This window comes from Hemiscyllium ocellatum, chromosome 21 (genome assembly GCF_020745735.1).
Source record: "Hemiscyllium ocellatum isolate sHemOce1 chromosome 21, sHemOce1.pat.X.cur, whole genome shotgun sequence".
Taxonomy (NCBI): domain Eukaryota; kingdom Metazoa; phylum Chordata; class Chondrichthyes; order Orectolobiformes; family Hemiscylliidae; genus Hemiscyllium; species Hemiscyllium ocellatum.
This window is the reverse complement of record NC_083421.1, coordinates 48,694,657-48,716,552: the sequence shown is the minus strand read 5'-3', so window position 1 is coordinate 48,716,552 and position 21,896 is coordinate 48,694,657. Positions and strand designations below refer to the sequence as shown.

The window sequence follows — 21,896 nt, the reverse complement described above, 5'->3', positions numbered from 1 at the left end:
TCAGAACCTCAGCAACTGCTCACAGCTAAACTAAAGCCCTGGTTCCCACCCATTCAGGCTGCTTCTATTGTTCCAACATTTTAAAAAATTCTCCAAGACCTCGCAAGCTGTTTAATTTATTGGCTTTGGAGCAGGCTGCTCATGGTCTCTGTCTCAATCTTTCTTCATAATAAAAAATCCAGCGTAAACTACATCTCTTAAAGCCATGGTATTGTCACACAGATGAACTGCAAGTTCACTGGTTAGCAATAGCTACTAACTTATAGAATTTACTTTCAGATTGAAGGTAGTAGATGAAATATTTACAGGCTACAAACTAAAAGACCAGTACAAAATTTTAAAACTCAAGTTAAGAATTAAATAATTAAAACAGAGATGGTAGGCCAGGTGATGTGTTGTAAACTGCATGATGAGGGAGCTGGTGGGGAATCCCATTGTGGTTCATAGTGACCACATCTATGGCACGCACTGATTATGTGAGGTACTCTGGCTCAGAGTTGATGAGCTGGAGTCTGAGCTTCAAACACTGCGACACATCAGGGAGCAGGAGAGTTATCTGGATGCTGTATTTCAGGAGGCAATTACATCTCTTCGATTAACTGCCTTGAATTCAGTCAGTGGTTAGGAACGGGAGGATGTGCCGATGAACAAAATAGATAGAGGGATCCAGGAGGTAGTGCTGAAGGAGCCTCAGCCCTTCAGGTTGTCTAATGGGTGAGATTCTTACTGTCCGAGTGAAGAAAGGTGATGTTGTAGGGAGGATGAGCAAATTGAACATAGCACCATGGTACAGGAGCCATTCCAGAGAGGAGAGAAAGAGTAATATAATTGTAATCATGGATAGTATATTCAGGGAATACTCAATGCTCTGTGACCAGGAACGAGTCCCAAAGTGAGTGTTGCCTGCCCAGGTTCAGGATATCTCAGCTGGACTGCAAAGGATCTTTGAACAGGAGGGGAAAGATTTAATTGTTTTTGTATGTGTTGGTTCCAAAAATATAGGTAGAAAGAAAAAGGAGGTTCTGCTGAGGGAATATGAGGAGCTAGGGGTTAAATTATAAAGCAGAACAAAAAAAGGTAGTAATCTCTGGATTACTACCTGAGCTATCTGGAAGTTGGTGCAGGGTCAACAAGATCAAAGAAGTAAATGTTGATGTAGGAGAAATGGGTTTGAATTCATGTGACACAGGCACCAATATTAGTGAAGGAGGGAGCTTTTGTGATGGAATGGGCTCCACTTGAATCATGCTAGGACCAGAATCCTAGTGAAGTGCATAACTTGGGCTGTAGAGAGGAGTTTAAACTAAATAGTAGGGAATGGGAAATTCAAATTATGGAAAAGGTTAATCTTCCAGAACAACTACTGGGACAGAGAGTATGGAATGAGTCAGGAATTTGATTAAGTGCTTCATAGGAAGCTGCAGCACCTTGTGATAAGAACTTACGGTGTTGGGAACAAAGGTCCTGGCATGGATAGGGGTCTGGCTGGGAGAAGGCAGAGGGTGGGGTCAAAGGAGTCTTTTTCAGGTTGGCATCTGGTGTCTAATGGAGTTCCACAGGGGTCAGTGTTGGGACCATAACTATTCTCATTATATACGAACAATCAGGGCGATGGAACTGAGCACATTGTTGCCAAGTTTGCAGGTGACACAAAGATAGGTGGAGGGACCAGGTAGTTGAGGAAGCAGCGACTTGGACAGGGTAGGAGAGTGGGCAAAGAAGTGGGAAAGTGTGAGATCATGCACTTTGGCACGAAGAATAGAAGCACAGCCTATTTTCTAAGGTTTCAGAAATCTGAAACACAAAAGGACTTAGGAGTCTTAGTTCAGGATTCTCTTAAAGTTAGCAGGCAAGTTCAAGTGGCAAGTTAGGAAGTCAAAAGCAATGTTAGCATTCATTTCTAGAGGGCTAGAATACAAGGGGAAGAATGTACTACTGAGACTGTGTAAGACTCAAGTCAGCCTGCATTTGGAATATTGTGAGCAGTATGTAACTAAGGAGGGATGCACTGACCTTGGAAGGGGTCCAGAGGATGTTTGTAAGAATGATCCATAGGATGAACGGATGTGAGGAGTGGTTGAGGACTTCAGGTCTACTATAGAGTTTAGAAGGATCAGTGGGGGATCTGACTGAAATTTACAGAATATTGAGTGGCTTGGGAAGAGTGGACATGAGGAAGATGTTTCCATTAGTAGGAGAAACTAGAACGAGGGCACAGCCTCAAAGTGAAGGGACAACCCTTTAGAACTGAGATGAGGAGGAATTTCTTCAGCAACAGCGTGGTTGATCTGTGGAACTCACTGCTGCACAGGGCTATGGAGTCAAGTCATTGACTGTATTTAAGACAGAGATAGAGAAGTTAATGATTGGTAGGGGGATCAAGGGCTACTGGAAGAAGACAGGAGGATAGGTTTGAGCAACGTATCATCCACGATCGAATAGTTGAGCAGACTTGATTGGCCAAATGGCCTAATTCTGTTTCTTAACGTCTACTTCAGTAGAAAAAGAAATTGTATTCTTGAGAGGAAAAGATAGTTTAATCTTTGATCATATTGCTTTAGTTTGGTTGTATGAGTGTCTACTGGCTGTGTACAACATTTAGAGAACGACATTCAGACCTGGGTAAGTTGTGAAGCAATAAACTAAGGAAGGCAGCAACATGAAACCTGAACACATTTGAGTGCATTGCCAGATTGCATTGCAGTGCATTACAAGGCAGTAGGCGCAATCTCTCGCCTTGATTTAGAGAAGCCGGTGTTGGACTGGGGTGTACAAAGTTAAAAATCACACAACACCAGGTTATAGTCCAACAGGTTTAACTGGAAGCACTAACTTTTTGAGCGCTGCTCCTTCATAATCTCTAGCCTGTTGAATATAAAACTCAGGAGCTTTCTGACTTAGCCATGAGATTTCATTTTCCATTTAAAAGATCAAAGCAGTGATGTGGGACCAAGGCCGCTGCTGATCAGACGACTTATTTCGGAATTCTGTTGTAGATCCCAACAAGTGCATGGAGATCCATAACATGATCAGCTCTGGTCATGTAACAGGCAATTCATAACTGTGGGTAGACTGGGAATTCTCTTGGTCTGAAATAGAAGAAGCTTACAGTATGTTCAAAAGGTTAAAAGGGAGCTTTTAAAATGATCTGGCTGGCAGCTGCTGTGAAGAGCCACGTGCGGTCCTCAGTCAGGAACTTTCTTCAGGATCATGGTTTATTGCTTCATAAAAATGAGGCTTTGGCTGAAACTTGAGAAGCTGGGTCATTTGCTAAGAACCACCCATATCAAGGAAGTCCACAAAGTTAAAAACATGTTAATTAAAATGAGAGAATAAAGTGAGGATTAGGGGACATGTTATTAGCTACCTTAACTTGCAAAGAGATTTCAGGCTGAACTCTGATTCCACATGCAGCCAATTCATGACAAGTAACAGTGCAAAGTGTAAGTCAGATACCCAAAGCCCTCAAATGTCCCTTCAAGCACTGAACTGAATGGAGACCAGTCATCTCTGTCCATTACACAAGCCCAGCAGTAGATTTACAAACAATAAAAGATGTACTGAGCTACATAAGAGTTATGCAATATCCAATCGCTATCAATGTATTGACTATGTCAAATCAAAATCACAAATGATCAGATTTTGCAACAACAAACTGAAATTCAACATTTCATTTTCTTCGAGCATCCTTTCATTATGGAATGAAATCTTCATTTACAACAAGAACCCTTCAATTATATCTGGCGGGTGGTTAGGAGACCAAGAACAAGAGGAGAGAAGGCTCTCTCAGCACCAGACACAAGTCTAGCTTAATCATTTCCTGGCACTTGCAACAGCACATTTCAAAACATGGCACGTGGTCCACATTATCCAGCCTTTTCTCTGGCAGCTGGAGCTATTATGCATGAATATCAACCCATAGCATGATCAATTTCCCTTCAGTAATCAGAAAATAAAATCCAGATATATGACTTACCCAAGTAAGGGATGCAGGGAACCATCCTCAAGCTGCTGATGAATTCACGCATTCTCTTGTAGTTGTCTTCTTTAGTTACTAAATAGTCCAGCTTCTCAAATGTAGCTTTGTCTTTTCGACTGACTAGCTGCAGAGTAAGAAACAGACAAAGTTCACTGATGAGATCCTTATGAGCCAGAAGTTAAATTAAATATCATTTTGCCAACAATAGGTTTAATGATCTAGGAATAGATAGCAATAAAAAGCACGAGGTGAAAAGTAGCATCTAAAAGGTGGAATGAATTAAGGCCAAGTACTTCTCGATTGTTGGGAGGTGCGGAGAGGAGATAGTGGCTTCTGCACAAAGGATCTTGTGCTAAAGGGTCTTGTTGTGCAGTGGTAGTGTCCCTACCTCTGGGTCAGAAGATCTGGACTGAAGAATGACTGTGTGGAGTTTGCACGTTCTCCCCGTGTCTGCGTGGGTTTCCTCCGGGTGCTCCGGTTTCCTCCCACGGTCCAAAGATGTGCGGGTCAGGTGAATTGGCCAAGCTAAATTGCCCATAGTGTTAGGTAAGGGGTAAATGTAGGGGTATGGGTGGGTTGCGCTTCGGCGGGTCGGTGTGGACTTGTTGGGCCGAAGGGCCTGTTTCCACACTGTAAGTCTAATCTAAGTGTCACCTGCCCCAGAGGTCTACAATGTGTTTGAAACAGGTTGGTTAAAACTATTTGAGGTTACTTGTGATGCAACTGGAGTCTGACTCTCAATCACAAGATGGTGTTCTCAAATGCCATCACACTCTAAAGCTTTCACAGCATCTTGGATATTCGGTTTTGCCTTTTAAAAGGGGCAGTGCATTCGTTAATTTGTTTATTAGCTTTATTACTGTCCTTTAGGACAGTCAATTAATTAATTTGTTCACTTGTTTATCCTTTACTGAGAGAAGTATATTACAAAGTTCAGCCTATTATCATAATTGTTGGATGACCAGCCGTACTGCACATAATGTTCTACATGCTCTGTTTTATTGCTCACTGCAGCAATTGACTTGATGCCACCATCCTGTTCCAATGTAGGGATCTACAGGACCTATCTGGTCACCCTCCTACTCATTGTTCTTCCATCAAATTACATCAATACGAAGACTGCTGCATAAGACAATCATCATCATTAACTCTTTCAGCCCCTCACACAACGCAGCTAGCTTTTTAAAAATCTCCTGTTGGAAGCTAAGTAGATGCAGGCCTGGTCAGTTCTTAGCTGAGACACCACCTGGGAATTTAAGGTGCAGTAAGCTTTTGCTTCCAGCAGAGGCTGCTCATGTCACCACTGTCCACACGGACTCTGCCACGCAATTGTCAAGCCTTCCCAAAGAACATTATTATAATTTAACAAGTTTCCTTTGTAGTTCTGTTTTAGTTACAGAGGCAGTTTAAAAGGCTGTTAATTAATTAATTTATTTATTTGGTTGTAGTTTACTCAGTGGTGGGTAAAGACTCAACTCTCTCAGCCCTTTTGGAAAGGTTTGGGTTCCCAGGGCTGGCTTTAGCAATTCCCAATTAGGTCAGTCAGTAGTTTAACAAGGTTTTTAACCCCATAGTCTGCCTCCAGTTGGTATACTGTATACAGTTCTGGAATCTACATTATAGGAGAGAAGTGATTGAACTGGAAAGGTTTACCAGGATGTTGCTTGGGCTGGAGAGTTTTAGTTATGAAGAGAGAGATTGAATAGACTGCAGTTATCTTCCTTGGAGAACGGGAGACTGACAGGGGACGTGACTGAGATGTATAGAATTATAAGGGGCATAGACAGGGAAGAGCCTTTTACCCTTGGCAGAGAGAACAATGATCGGGGGCGGGGTTGGTTAATTTTAAAGTAAGGAGCAGGAGGTTTAGAGGAAATGTGAGGAAAATAACCTCTTACCCAGGAGGATGGTGGGAAGCTGGTACTCACTGTAAGGATTATACAGGGATTAACAACTCATAACCGTTAGGAAGTATTTAGATGTATTCTTTCAACGCCAAGGCATACAAAACTAAGGCTAGGTGCTGAAAAATGGGATTAGAATAGTTAGGTGGGTGTTTGTGACTGGCAAAGATGTGATGGGCTGAAGGGGCTTTTCTGTGCTATAGGCCTCTAGGCTACTAGGACACATTGATCTGAGTTTTGCCTACAGCCATACCAGTCTGAAAACACCAAATCTTAGAGAAAAAGGTTGGAATTTATGGGTTTATGCCTGGTTGGTAATTGAATGGTGATAGCAGCTCCACGCGGTAGGTGGCTGTAATCTACAAGAGTTACTGTATACTCTGGCTGTTTTTTTTTCCCCAGTAAGTGGTACCAGACTGAAACGGAATAGTTTCTTTTGGAAAGTAAAGCAAAAAGAGAGAGAGCAGACTTGGTGATGACATGTACAAGGAAAGAATTCTAATATTTCCTTTGTGAATGACAGTGTCTTGTCCTGTTGTACTTGACAAAATCGAACTGGAGTTATGTTGCATTTCTTGAGATCAAACCCTGTGTTTTGGAATCTTGAAAGTTAGCTGTACATTCTCAATGTCTGCCAAGAAGAGTGTTACAAATTATATGTATAAGTACACTGTGGCTGGAAAAATACATCAACCACTTTCGCTTACGACAAACAGGAAGACTAGAGTAACTCCAGACACCAACTAAAACTTCATTCATGCCAAGGTACATTAGACCATGTTTTAAGCATTTAACACATTTTTGGAACAAACCGATTTTGAGAAGTACTGTTCGTCTTCTCAGCTTGAAAACTCTTTTCCCCTTTACCTTGCAAAATGAAAATTGAAATGCTACTAGCTCATGCTTCAAATGTACAAATTCTGAAAAGGTGCACTCACACAACTCTGTGACAATTATTCCTTTCCTCCCACCCCCCAATTTACAATGTTTCCGAGAATCATTTATCATGTCAGCTCTTTAAGACCCTCCATGCTTAGTCTGAGATGCAAACTTCAATAATATATTTAGGTGGGTTGCTAATATTTCACAACAGAATTTTGAATATTCATGTGTTAACTTTGTGCTGATCTCAAGTTACTGAAGGATCCTCGTCACCTTTGCATCAAACACCGTTTCCCATTTGCTAATTGGAAATGCACAAGGATTTAATGGCTGTGCCCAGAGTATCAAACCTCCACTTCAGAACAACTTCACACAGAACTCTTCTGTTCCCCAAGTGAATTTGCTTTAGCTGCATGAAGATATGAATAAAATATACCTCATTGTGCAGATGTTCAGCCATCCAACATCTCTTTAAGCAGCTGAGGATTAACATTTATTCAGTAATTCTCCTCAGAATCAGGAATACTCTATAATGTTAGACACACTATATAAACTATTGCTAGATTTTCTCATTCATGTTATATTATGGACAGTTTGAGGTGGTACGTACCAAACCCCAAGCTTATTTCACTTTACATTCTGAACAGGTGGTAAAGTCTGTTGAGTAAAATTCAAATGTAAATCCGAATGCTGAAATGTCAATTTCTTAATCAAGTGATTCAATTTTGTAATTTGTTTAATAATTGAAATTGCTTGTTTAAAATTCATTCACAAACTATACACTGAAGAGAACGTGCTATAACATGTGTATTGTATAACTAGTAATTAAAACAGAGTCCTTGGTTTCACTGCTCTTTTTCTCATTTTAGAAAGATCTGTTAAACTGATGCAAATAATTTATAGTGGGCGGCACGGTGGCACAGTGGTCAGCACTGCTGTCTCACAGCGCCTGAGACCCGGGTTCAATTCCCGACTCAGGCGACTGACTGTGTGGAGTTTGCACGTTCTCCCTGTGTCTGCGTGGGTTTCCTCCGGGTGCTCCGGTTTCCTCCCACGGTCCAAAGATGTGCAGGTCAGGTGAATTGGCCATGCTAAATTGCCCATAGTGTTAGGTAAGGGGTAAATGTAGGGGTATGGGTGGGTTGCGCTTCGGCGGGTCGGTGTGGACTTGTTGGGCCAAAGGGCCTGTTTCCACACTAAGTAGTCTAATCGAATCTAAAATCATAAGGAACATTATTTTATTAAATTTTTCTCAGAATGTTTTTTAAAGTGTTAGAAGTTCACAATTGTCTTAACCACATTTTTCAAAGCGATCTTCCCTTTGAAAGCAGCACTTTAATTACAGACAAAAAAAGAACTGACTAGTTACTTTACCTTTATAGCCATCAGTCAATTGTGGATATGGCCAAGACAAGATGTTGCAGCTCAACTTACGCTTAAGTTGGCAAAAATCCATGATTAGTCAGATAACTTAATCTTATTGTGGACAGGCTTGATAGACCAGGTGGTCTTTTTCTTATTGTTAATTTGGTGCGTAAATAATCTGATTCTCAGCAGAGACAGGGCAGGGGTGACATTAAATCAAGAAAAGGGGTCTGGCAAAATTGGAAACCAAATCTCTCTGAAGATTTAGTGGCTTCCCCAAGCAAATTATTGTCAACAGAAAATTGTCAATCATACAGCATGTTAACAATTGGGTAACTTACAGATTTTCTTTCCTGAAGTGGACTTTGCTATAATATCAATTTAAGAAGAGTTAACCTACTATCAGGGGGGTAGTTGATCGACTAAATGGCTGAATAAATATAAAGGGGATGCAGGTGGTAGGATGTGAGGAATCAGCTGTGACTGAGCAGTCAATGAAGGCTGTCTGCAAGGGAAATTTGTCTCGAGCTCTATTTCACCAAACGGCATTAATCTGAGTTGACATACAGTACGAGATACTCTCACATGACAGCTGATCCAATTGCTTCAACATGGTCCAATGCATTGACACTGTTAGCTATGCACAAACAGAACATGTAATAGTAGGATTCGATGTAATAACAGAGAAAAGGGAATTGAAATTTATTACCCAAGTAATTCTACTACAAGGCAATAAAGAAAAAACTTCTATTTCTGAACTCAACCCAGACCCTAAGATGTAACGTTCAACCTCAGGATAGGAAAATCTCACTCTGCTTTCCCCATTGTGTGTTGGCCATGGACTCCAGTTAGGAAGACAACAATCTCATTACTTAAACTGCTGATATACTTTTAAAGATTAATTTATTGTATGAATTTTGACTTCAGAAAGTTTAAAAAATTGCCCTTGTCTTTAGTGTAGAAAAATAATAATAATAATGACAGGGGTGGAGAGGAAGTCAGAGAACATAGCCAGTTAGGATTAAGATGAGTCGAGACATTTTCACGCAGAAGAAATCTTTGGAGTTATATACCCCAGAGGCTCTGTGGAAGCCCGGATATTGAGTATGTACAAGATTAAGGTTGATAGATTTCTAGACATTACTGATATCACTAGATATGGGGATAGCCTGATAAAATGGTGTTGTTGAGATTGATGATCGAGAGTAGTACAGCAGGATCAAGAGGTTAAATGGTCTGTTTTTCTTCTATGATCCTACGTTCCAATGAGAAACACTGTCCTTACAGCTAAAATGAACTCAACAGTACATTGATTTTAAAGTCTTCATTCCTTTTGCTGTGAAATAACAGTTACATCACAGAAAATATGCAAGTATTAAAAAGCAATACTTCAAACAAAAACTGCTTGTGCAACACATTGAGAGTATGATTGAAAATGCACAGCAAAAGGTCACGTGAAATTATGGAGGTTCAGCTATCCTCCATACAGTGGTCACTAAAATAAATGGCTTGTTTTCTTTGAGCAGAAGAAAATATGCTAAAGACAACTGACCCAAAACTCTATTGGAACAGACAGCAATGTTCAGAGAGTTCAAACTTGTACATGCAGAATTTAAAACCGGTTTGTTTAACAAATATCTATGCCACAACTAATTCACTGACATGCTACATTCTTTGATCAAGAGTTCTCTCTGGATAACTGTATTCAGAAACCCTGAGTTTTGTAGCACTCATGCTAACTTCTTCTCTCATTAAACATTTGCTAAATAACTAACCACCATTACATCTGTTTGCACTATATTTTATTACATCAAACATATTGGGAGTGACATTGCACTGGCTTAACCTAACCAAGGGCAATATTGGTTTTCCCTCCACAAGATAATGTTTGTAAACAGATGCAATTATAAAAAATAAATTCAGTCCACTCCGGTGGTTTACACACATCTGGTCTTTCACCAGACCAGAAATCCTACTACACTGTCACCGATGCCAAGCAACTCACTCCAAGGTTACCAGGCTCTTTTACCGTGTTCAAATGAGAGTTTGAAATGCCTGAACTCCTGCAACATGAGGTAAATGCTTCAGTCATTGGACAGATACAAAGCAAGGATATCAGTTAGCTCAACAGCTGGTTTGCTGTGCAGAGTGACACCAACAGTGCAGGGTCAACTCCCAGATCAACTCAGGTTGCCACTAAGGTCCCACCTTCTCAACCTCACCCAAGTTGGGATGACCCTCAGGTTAAACCATTACCGGCTGTCTCTCTCTAATGAGAGTGAGAGAGACTATGATCACTTTCCTTTTACTAACAAAGCCAGGGAACATTGCGGAGTGCAGAAACAGCACACAAAATTTCCCTCTTGACAATTTCTTTCTAAAAAAGGTGCAACATGATCAGATATTCATTCAGCTAAGGAAAAGTAAGCATTTAGTACAATTCCATCCAATGTGCAGTCTAAATAGTTGGAAGAATGGAACTGAATATAGCAACAGTGAAGTCTAACATTCTGAAACTTCTCAATTTTTTTCCATCATACAAGCAGAAATTGTGACATTAACCACTAAAATCTGGTTTTGATTTAGTTTGGAAAATCCAGACAGTTCATTCATAAATTTACAATGGTGGCTGCCTATAAATAGATAATAATTTAATATTTTTGGATGCGTCACCTCTGATCTCTCCCTGTCCACATATAGCTCAATCCCTGGACCCTGTCTCATTCATCGTGGTTACACAGTCCAGGAATTCCTAAACAACACTGTAATGAGAAGCACAGATAAATTGGGATTACAGTTAATAGAAGACATGATGCAGGCATAGAAACAATGGCATGGTTGAGGCACAAGAATCATACACCTTCCAGAAATTGTCATTTGAAAAAGCAGAATAATTGAATTCTTGGGAAGTCAAAAGGATGAAATATTTCTGAACAACAGGATTATTGTCAGAGTGCAATGAAGAAAGTGTCATGAGGAGACAGGCGGATATATCTAGGAAGTTAACACTCTAATATTTCCAACACACACTTGATAAAACAAAATGACCCAGTAGCAAGTAGAGACTAATACGATATATTTATATGCACTGTCAATGTGGCAGACCCTATCAAGGCAACATTGGTTTTCTGCCCACAATTCCACATTATAGACATATTGATTATTTTTATTTTAAAAACCAGTCTCATTTGGTGGTTTAGCCATATCAAACTGGTCACAAATTGAACTTGTCCTCCCTTACTGCCTGCTTGTGAAAAGCAATGTGAATTCTTCTTTACATTTAGTGAGTGCAAGCCAGTGAAACAGACAGCAGCAAGACTTTGAGAGTTTAGAGACAAATACATTATTTGCTTTCACACACTTATCCGAAATTAAATGCGACATCTCTCACACACACTGTCTCTATTGTGGCTTATTCTAAAGGGATTACAGATGTAAAGTTTGGTTTCAGTTGAAGGAGAATTAGAATCGTTTACTCATGGTTTGTTTCATTATGCCTCTGTATACTTCTAAATAATGCTGAACCTCTTAACCCTATTAAGAGACTTTTAGAAACAACAGTCTTGAGATCGCTGTGGAGATAACTGCTGAAGGTATGCTCGAAGCAATCCCTGGTAAGTTTGCACTTTGGTAAGATAAGTGAGTCAGAAAAAAGGATGGAAGCTGCTGTTATCCAATCTGTTGTATTTTACCAAATACAGTAACTTAATTATTTTCAATTAATTCCATTACTGCAATGTCAGAAACACAGCAGTGAATTTGTACACAGTAATTGCAATATGATTTTCACCAGATAACCTCCTTTTGTTGATATTATTTGAAGAATACATATTGGATGTAACAACTCCTCTCAGAACGGTGTGTTAGATATTATAAATCTATCTGCACAAGCAGGTGGGCATGGAACGGTATCTTAGCAGAAAAAAAAGGCACTTCTGACACAGTGGCATTACTAAAGTACTTCACTGAAGTTTTGTCCAAGATTAAGTATTCAAATTCCTGGAATGGACTTCAGAATACAATCTTTGACTCAAGAGTTAAGAGGGTTATCACTGAACCATAGATGACACCACTGGGTTTGTAAATGAAAAGCAACTATATGAAATTGAAAACAGTGATAAATAAAGTTAGCAGAAGGGCATTGGAACACAAAATCAGTAAAGTAAACATAGCAAATAAGGTAGAAAATAAATTTGAAAACAGCATTGAGAATTAGCCTTTTTCTTTGCCATAAGCTGGACTTTTCTCTTTCAGGCCTTACTATGCTGGCTCATTGCCCAGGTCTGATTTAATGTCTTGAATTTGTATTTATTTATTTAATTCATTTGCAGCTGCTCAATTCCAATTTACCCAATTTCATCGGATGAGATCACAGTTGTTTGATTTATTTGCACATTCACTTCTGAAACCTTGCAAAGCTGACATAATGCCAAATTGTCTTCCTGCAGTTTTTCCAAACCCACCACAATAACTTGCAGACTGCGCTGTATATTTACAAATAGACATCAATGGGGGTGGATCGTGGAGTCTAAGATACACACAGCACCACCAATAGTGGGAGGACGGAGAGGAGAATGTGTGGAAAACTTAGAAAAGTTCTAAGGAAGTGTTACTCAGGTACAAAAGCAATGTGATAAAAGAGCTGCTCCGTGCAGGAAATACATGCATTAGTAAGAAAATATTTTTCTAAACTGTCTGACAGGCACATATTGCCAGTCCTTCTGACCTGTGCTCCTGACATCGAGTTTGAATTGAATAAATATATTGCCCGTTTTAACATCAAACTCAATTAAAGTGTAAAACACCCGAGGCTTTGTTTACAATTGTAGTCTAAAGTGTAAAACAGCATAGAGGCAGAACATTTAAAGGGCATGTGGTATAAGAAACAACACACCATCTAATCTGCTTAGCAACACAATTGGAAATCGGTGCATACATATGAAAACATCTTTTGTCCAGCATGAGCTTACTGGACATCAAAAGGTGAAAGTTGGAATAAAAGGGAAGCTAATCATTTCTGCTATTTTCTCTTACATTGATCATTGAGCTGCTGTACAAAGGAAGCAGCCAGAAATTTACATACAACCACCAAACTACAAAAGGGGCTGAACCTTATGTTTTGTTTGGCTAAGCAAGAGTTGTGTTGAGTTGAGTTTATTGGAGGGATTCTTGCGGTGAGGGCGAGCAGGAGTTCTTGTTGTGTCCTACAATACCCTGCCTCATTAACTGCCTGTCCTCATCTAGATGATGATATCCTCATATCCGATTCTATCCTCACCTTATCATGTTCTACATCCAGAGCAACTTGCTACTCAGCAGATATCTGTAGAAAGACCTGCATCCCATGTTATCAGGCCATCCTTAAAGGGCCATTGTGCATTCAGACAAGTGTGGCATTAGCCCTTCACTGCAACATACTGACACGACAGCCACACTGCGCACTGCACGTAGCCTGTGTAGCTGACACTGCATCTCACATACAATTCTGTTCTCTCCTGTCCGCACCACTTGGATTATCTGTTACACCCCATCAAAGCACCCTCTCTAGGTCATCACTACTCTATTCCCAATGTCCAGTGGATACCCACAGTTTGTCCTTGTCCAGTACAGCTACATCACATAGAAGCAAGCAGTCAGACAATTCCAACCATGAGATTTTATTTACAACCAACAAAAGGGAACAGAAAGAATACCAATAGCAGCAATGCAAACGATTCACTGCCAACTATAACCAATGATTGTGTTACAGCCCGCGTTGCTGCTGTTGCCGTTGTTGTGGTGAGTCTCCATTCAGGAAAAAATATTTTTTTTTGCATTTGAGGGATCTGAATTTCGCACTTTTCTTATTAAAAAAAAAGAAAGTGGTTTGTTTATCTCAGGAGTTTTGTGTTTCAATTTTTGGCAGCACAGTTATTCACTCTTATACAACAAATACAGCATTTCTAACAGTGTGCAATCTCCCAAGACATTTAGGTTTGTACGTTCAAAAATATAGGAGCAGCATGAGGCCATTCGGCCGATTAAGTCTACTCCACCACTTGATCATAGTTGATATGCTCCTCACCCTATTTTCCTAAGTTACCAGACATATCACATCACACCTGACTACGAGGTGTTTTCAGGACAGTTAACCACGAGTTGAGAGGTGGACATGTAGAATAACTTAAAGGAGGAGGAGAAGGATGCAGATTGAAGGAGGCAATTTTACAGCTTTGGACCTTGACAGCTGAAGGCGTTACCATCCGTTGGAACCTCGGAATGTACAAGGGGCTGCAACTGGAGCTGGTTAGAAAGCTAGGAAGGGTCAGGTTACAGAGGTACCAGGATAAGGAATTTTAAATCCCTGATTTTGTCAGACCAAGTGCCAGTGTAAGTCAGCAAGCGATAGGTGAACATTCACTATCAATGTCACCAGAGTCTTCACCCTTAACAGTTCAGAATTGAAGATGATGCAGTAGCACCTTTGCTCTGATTTCTTTATGTCCAAAGCTGAATACTGATTACTGAGTTATACACCATCCCCAAACCAGTGAGCATGCATCCTGGATGGCTAAGTGACAGGCAGAATATTAGGGGTTAAAATGTATTTCCTCATGTGGAACAAATGTCTCAGTAGAACGAAGGAAGAATATGTACAGAAAAAAGGGGTTTAACAGGAAACGTTTTGGGAGTACTTTGCAGGCAATAGGTCACTCAACATTAAGCAGATGTTGTTTAACAACTCTTATACTCACCGTTAATCTGTCAAATGACTTATCAGTTACATTTTATATAAGATAATAAAACTCACACTATGAGATTTATGCATTCCAGTACTTTATGTACTTTTTACAACTTTAGCTCAAAGGTAGACATTTACATTTTCGTAATTGTGATAGATATTTTTCACTCTGCTTTGTGTAATGCACTTCATTCATCTTAGTAGCTGCACCATGTGTCAGATAACACTCTGACTGCAAGATATTTTCCAGATGACATCACAATTAAGTGCTTTTTTTTCCTTAAAATGTCTAACCTCAAAACGCTCCGGAGAGATGAATCACTCAGCATGGAAAATGTAAATTTATATTTTGTTCCTTTTTTCATACACAGTGATGTTATTAATGCTGTTTCATGTGGGAATACAAAGAATATCTGACCTTTCGCTGAGAAGATTATGGGAAAAACACATCGGCAGCATAGACCATGTTCACATACCATTCAATTCCAAACCACAAAAACAAGATAAGTACATCAAGATGCTTATTTGAGTGTCTCAAACAGCTCTTCTTCAGCTGATCAAAAATTTAGGTTTTACTGCAGCTTATCTTCCCTGCCCTACTTAAATGTATTTGCTTCAATTTGTCCCTCTCTACTGTTAAAGCTTTCAATCCAAAAACATTGGCTTCCCCACTCATCCATTGACTCTTTCCTCTTTCAGATCTCACTTCCTTTCTACGTTGTTGTCAAATCCCAGTTGCGGACTTCTCCCTTACAATCCCCTATGGATTTTTGTAACTTGTCTCCAGATAATTCTATACACTGCTCACAAATTACACCAGTGTTTAGCAATCATTGAAGTGTTCATCTTCAACACCATCCCAAACTTCTACATTTACTCAAGGTGGCAAGGGCACAGAAAGGTCATTTGGTTACTGCGTCACCAAGAGTGCCTCAGTAACACCGCTACTAACCGACATGATACAGAGCCAGTCCAACAGCCACTGCAGCTGATGAGGGAACCAACAAGAGAGAAAGCATCCCTGGACCTCACCCTCACTAATCTACCTGTCATAGATACAGCTTGCTGCACAGAATCGGTAATAAGACTCCAGCTATGCTTTTGTGCTGAACAATTCTCCAATCTATCCACAACATAATGAGTAGGAATGACAATAGCACAGTAGTTGGGGAAATAAAGTCTCATCTTCACATTGAGGATAACCTTCATCCATGTGGGGCACTACCACTGTACCAACTGGATAAACAGAAAGCCTCTTCCCTGAGGTGGCGGAGTCCAGGACTAGAGGGCATAGGTTTAGAGTAAGTGTGGAAATATATAAAAGAGACCTAAGGGGCAACTTTTTCACACAGAGGGTGGTACATGTATGGAATGAGCTGCCAGAGGAAGTGGTGGAGGCTGGTACAATTGCAACATTTAAAAAGGCATCTGGACGGGTATATGAATAGAAAGGGTTTGGAGGGATATGGGCCGGGTGCTGGCAGGTGATACTAGATTGGGTTGGGATATCTGGTCGGCATGGACAGGTTGGAACGAAGGGTTTTCTTACCGTGCTGTACATCTCTATGGCCCTATAACTGTCCCAGCCTCATTTTTTTTAAAAATTGGCACATGGACATGGATGGCTGGGCCAGCATTTTTATTGCCTGTCCTTAGTTGCCCTGGAGAAGATGATGGTGAACTGCCTTCTGGAACCTCTACAGTCCATATGCTATAGTTGACCCACAATGTCCTTAGGGAGGGAATTCCAGGAATTTTTCTGAGCAATAATAGGGCAGCCCAGTGCTTCAGTACAAAAGAGAAGGCTGACGTATTTGCAGTCTAGATTAGAGTGGTGCTGGAAAAGAACAGCGGGTCAGGCAGCATCCGATGAGCAGGAAAATCGACGTTTCGGGCAAAAGCCTTTGATCAGGAAGGGGTGAGGATTTTCCTGCTCCTCGGATGCTGCCTGACCTGCTACGCTTTTCCAGCACCACTCTAATCTAGACTCTGGTCTCCAGCATCTGCAGTCCTCACTTTTGCCTGCCTGACGAATTTGCAGCCATCTTCAGCCAGAGTTGAAGATCCACTTCAGACTCCTCTCGAGGTCCCTTGCATCTGAGATGCCCGTCCTCAGCCAATTCAATGCACTCCAGATGACATCAAGAAATAGCTGAAGTTACTGGATACCACAAAGGTCATGTGCCCTGATAACATCCAGCAATAATATTGCAGACGTACTCCAGTATTATCCATGACCCATCGAAGCTATACTAGCACAGATACAAAACTGCACCTCTGTCCAAACAAATGCAGAAAATTGCCCAGCTGAGTCTGATATACAAAAAATCAGGAAAAGTCCGACACAGTCAGTTATCGTGCCCTCAGGCTTCTCTCAATCATCAGCAACATGATGGAGAGGGGCAGCAGCAGTGTTGTTAAGTGGAACTTGCTCAACAGTTTCAATCAATCAGCTTCTGATCTCATTATAGATTTGATCCAAACTAGCAGGTAGGACTAGATTAGGTTGGGATATCTGGTCGGCATGGACGGGTTGGACCAAGGGTTTGTTTCCAAGCTGTGCATCTCTTATGACTCTATAACAGATCTGAATTGTAGTGACTGCCGTTGGCATCAAGGCTGCATTGGATTAAGCGTGGTATCAAGGAACCCTGGCAAAACTGGGATGAATGGGAGTCAGGGGAAACCTCTCTGCTGGTTACAGTCATGGCACCTCACACAAAGGAAGATGGTTGTGGTTGTTTGAAGTCAGTCATCTCAGTCCATGGACACCTCTGCAGGAGCTCCTCAGGCTAGGGTCCAAGGCCCGACCAATTTCAGCTGCTTCATCAATGACCTTCCCTCCATCATAAGGTCAGAAGTGGGGATGTTTGCTGATGATTGCACAACATTCAATACACAGTGGCTCAGTGGTTAGCACTGCTAGGAACCTGGGTTTGATCCCCATCTCAGGCGACTGTCTGTGTGAAGTTTGCACATTCTCCCTGTGTCTGCGCGGGTTTCCTCCGGGTGCTCTGGTTTCCTCTCACTATCCAAAGATGCGCAGGTTAGGTGAATTGGCCATGCTAAATTGCCCATAGTGTTAGTGTTACTCAGGGGTAAATATATGGTAGGGAAATGGGTCTGGTTGGCTCTTTGGAGGGTCAGTGTGGACTTGTTAGGCCAAAGGGCCTGTTTCCATACTGTAGGGATTCTAATCTAAAGTATGATTTTGGGGCAGCACAGTGGCTCAGTGGTTAGCACTGCTGCTTCACAGCACCAGGGACCCGAGTTGAATTCCCACATCGGGCAACTGGCTGTGTGGAGTTTGCACATTCTCCCCACGTCTGCCTGCGTTTCTTCCCACAGTCCAAAGATATGCAGGTTAGGTGAATTGGCCATGCTAAATTGCCTGTAGCATTAGGTGCATTAGTCAGGGGTAAATGTAGGGGAATGGGTCTGGGCGGGTTGCTCTTTGGAGGGTCGGTGTGCACTTGTTGGGTGGGGGAGGGGGGATGCCTATTTCCACACTGTAGGCAATCTAATCCATGACTTCTAAGTTACTGAAGCAGCCCATATTCATAAGCAGCAAAACCTGGGCAACAAAGGCTTGGGCTGACAAGTAGAAAGCAACATTTACAGCATATATGTGCCAGTCCTAACTCGGGCCGGAGGCCAAATCCCTTCACTAGATAGGGACAGCATATTTCCTTCCCTTCAGTGTATCAGGTGAGGTGGGCTTTATTTCCAGTTGGTGATAGCTTGATGGTCATAGATTTTATTTTCTAATGAATTAATTAAATGGGTCAATTTATTTCATTTAAATTCCTCCAGCTGCCATAGTGGGATTGTAATCCATGACCCTGCAGCAATAGCCTGAGAGATGTGAAAGGGTTAATTTGTTCTGCTGACACATTAAAAGTTGGATTTCAGGGGGTGGGGGTTCTGTCTTACAGGCAGGACGTGACAATCTAATCATACTCTGTAAATGATGCAGTTTAAGGAATAACCTAATCACTTTACATTGTTTTTGGATGGCATGTGACTATGTGGGAGAGGCAGGGGGTCATGTCTTGCATGGAAGACTGACTGTGATGTAAAACCCTGTATAAAGGGAGGATGGTTCCCTTGTTCAGGGAGCCTTGCTTGACACGTTCTGCACGCATCACGAAGAGTGTTAAATGATCCTCCAAAAGCTTGTACTTGCTGAAATAAATCGTGGCTGTTCACAGAAGCTGGTGTATTGCAGTTTCAGCAAGTATGTAAGAATCTCAAGAAGGGAACCCAACATTTGATGACTAAAGTGGAATTCCAACATATATGGAGTTCTAGCCAGATTGAATAAGAGATCGCCTGTGTGACGGTAACATGAGACTGAAGGGCCCACTAGGTAAGATTTACCTGATCTCTCTCACTAAACCTCGCACTCAGTCGACCCCACTTCCCCTATGACTATGTAGTGATGGAATCTCCGAGATAGCTTCTGCACTTTTACGCTGAATTCATTCCAGGGAAGTTACAGTCCCCCTGGACCTCAGAGGTTAGAATCCTCTAATAGTGGGATTTGAGACTCTGAAACATGATATATAAGATAAAGAATAACTACTGTGTCTGTCTCAATCACCCTGCCTTAGACCAGTTGTTAAGAGGAGAAATCCTCCACCAGAAGGTCAGGACCCTGAAATGGGTGTGGAGAGACAAAGGACACTGAACTAGTACACAGAGATAATTTAGGAAGTTGAAACTGAGGAAAAGGACAGACGTTGGATAAGTCGGGTGTTGAAACACCTTTGCTTCGGTTATGCCGAGATAAACCCCAAAATGAGGAATGGTTCAGGCGCCTGTCAGAATGTTTAAATCAAAAAATTGGGAAATGAAATTTGGCCGATAGGAGGAACTTGGGACACAGATAAATGTTTAAAAGCAGAGGAGGTACTTTGGAAACTTAATACAGGGACTAAATGGAAAACTTTAATATCCACATGGAGAAAGACTGCTGAGGAAATAACAAATAAATCTCAACAGGCCAGCTGGGAGAATAACGCATGTCAAACAGGGATTAGTGTGTGTTCATGAGGGAAATCCTAAGTCTTGGAAGGTGCTGAAGAGTCAGTGTGAGGATTCTGATAGGAGTAGAGCAAAACAGGAAAAACTGAGCAAGGAGAGGCAAAAGAAGGGATCAGGGTTGAAATGCTAAGCTGGTCGATCAAGTGGGAATAAAGTGGAGGCACCTCCTGACATGTCTCATCTGCCAATAATATTTCAAAATAATGACAGTGATGGCCAGCTATTGTCACAATGCAGATTTCTGACCTCCCTGGGAACACCTATTCAGAACTCACTATACGTCCAAAATCTCCTCAACGCCAGCCTCCTCCCCAAGCAACTGGCCATAATCAGATGTGCTGCCCAGGTAATGGACAATATTGACATCAGCAATGGCAATGCCAGAGCTGATCAAATCGCCAAAGACGTGGTAACATCCCACAAATCCATCGTGCCCTCCATGAACCGGCAGGCACTAAATCAATCACCTCCCTCAAAAACAAAGGGCATACCCGACACCGTCACTGTGCAGCGTTTACAGGGGGACGCCCCTGACCCAGAAAAACAAATATGGAAGACACATGAGTATTCGCACTCTGCATCAAAAGGCCTTTGGATCACTCCAGTTGGCCAAGTGTGTATAAAACTGATGCTTTGTTACCAAAGCTTATTGACTGTCTTTATACTGATACCCACCTTGGCAAGGAGGGAAAGAGACAGGAAATGCAAAGATACTTTCAGCAGCTAACATTGATATTTCTCCATTCACAGGTAAAGCATCCCGTCAGACCACTGCCCACCCCTCCACAACCTGATCCAAGTCCCACTCCACTTACCCAGCCCCCTGGAAATACTACTCAGCCCAAGTCACGTTCCTGGGAACCTTGCTCAGTGCTTCTGATAGACAATTGACCCCAACATGCATCTCACCCATTTTGGCGACCTCTCCCAGCACCAGCACCACCTGCCCAGAGTAGGGGGACACAATGGACTCAATCAACTCCACAGTCATGAGCACAAAACGTGATAAAGCTAACAACAGTGAAGAGGAGGTTGGGACACATTTGTCAATGGTCTTCCTATAGACATTAAACCACGTGAGCTTTACCTTGTCTTTCGATAATTTAAAGGATATGAAGGTTCACTGATCAGGCCAACATCAAAACAGCCAGCTGGCTTTGTTACATTTGACAGCGGAGCAGGAGCAGAAGCAGCAAAGAATGCATTAAACGGATCCCAAAAATCCTCAGACTGTCCGATTGGAATTTGCAAAGGCAAACACAAAGGTGGCCAAAAGCAAACTGTTGGCTACACCTAACCCCTCAAATATGCACCCTGCCTTGGGAGCACACTGCATTGCACGGGACCCCTACGACCTTGCAGGAACAGCACTGAGCCCTGGATTTCCAGAGGCCTGGGCTCCCTATCCACTGTTCACATCCGAACTGACCCCTGCCAGACTGAACTTTGTTTTCAGGTTGGACTTTATTGAAGGAGATTTTGGATAACTGGCTTGTTTCCACTCAATGTGGAGGGGGTGGAATGGTCACTAAGAACTATGGATTTAAGAACTTTACTGGTAAACACTTTTTTTCCATGTGGGAGAATCCTATCTACTGCATGGGCTAGTAATTTTTGTTGTTATAATCATTGTGTTGTGTCTCAATAACTTGTTTAAATACTCTTATGAATAAGCAGAAATCGCCTTTTTCAGCCCCATGTAACTGGTTACCATGGAATAACAAAGGGAGGGAATGAAAAGTTAAAGGGACCATTTGTTCTGCTGACACGTAAGAAATGACATGACCCAGGGTGGTGTGTTTTTCTGTCTTGCAGGTAGGATGTGACAATCTAATCATATTCCATAAATGCTGCAGTTTAAGGAATAATCTAATCTCACACTGTTTCTGGAAATAATCTAATCACTTTACATTGTTTTTGGGTGGGATGTGACGGGAGGAGTGGCAGGGGATCACATCTTGCATGCATGACTGACTGTGATGTAAAACCCTGTATAAAG

At 41.6% G+C, this 21,896-nt stretch overlaps 1 protein-coding gene across 5 annotated transcripts in view; it reads right to left on the bottom strand.

The window, feature by feature from the left end:
* LOC132825862 (ras-specific guanine nucleotide-releasing factor RalGPS1-like) overlaps positions 1-21,896 on the bottom strand; it is a 781,992-nt gene that overhangs the window by 500,714 nt on the left and 259,382 nt on the right. For all 5 annotated transcript variants that reach the window (XM_060841441.1, XM_060841437.1, XM_060841440.1 and 2 more), the window contains one exon: positions 3,977-4,103. In XM_060841441.1, coding sequence (XP_060697424.1) covers positions 3,977-4,103 — 127 coding nt within the window. The remainder of the gene's footprint in view (positions 1-3,976; positions 4,104-21,896) is intronic.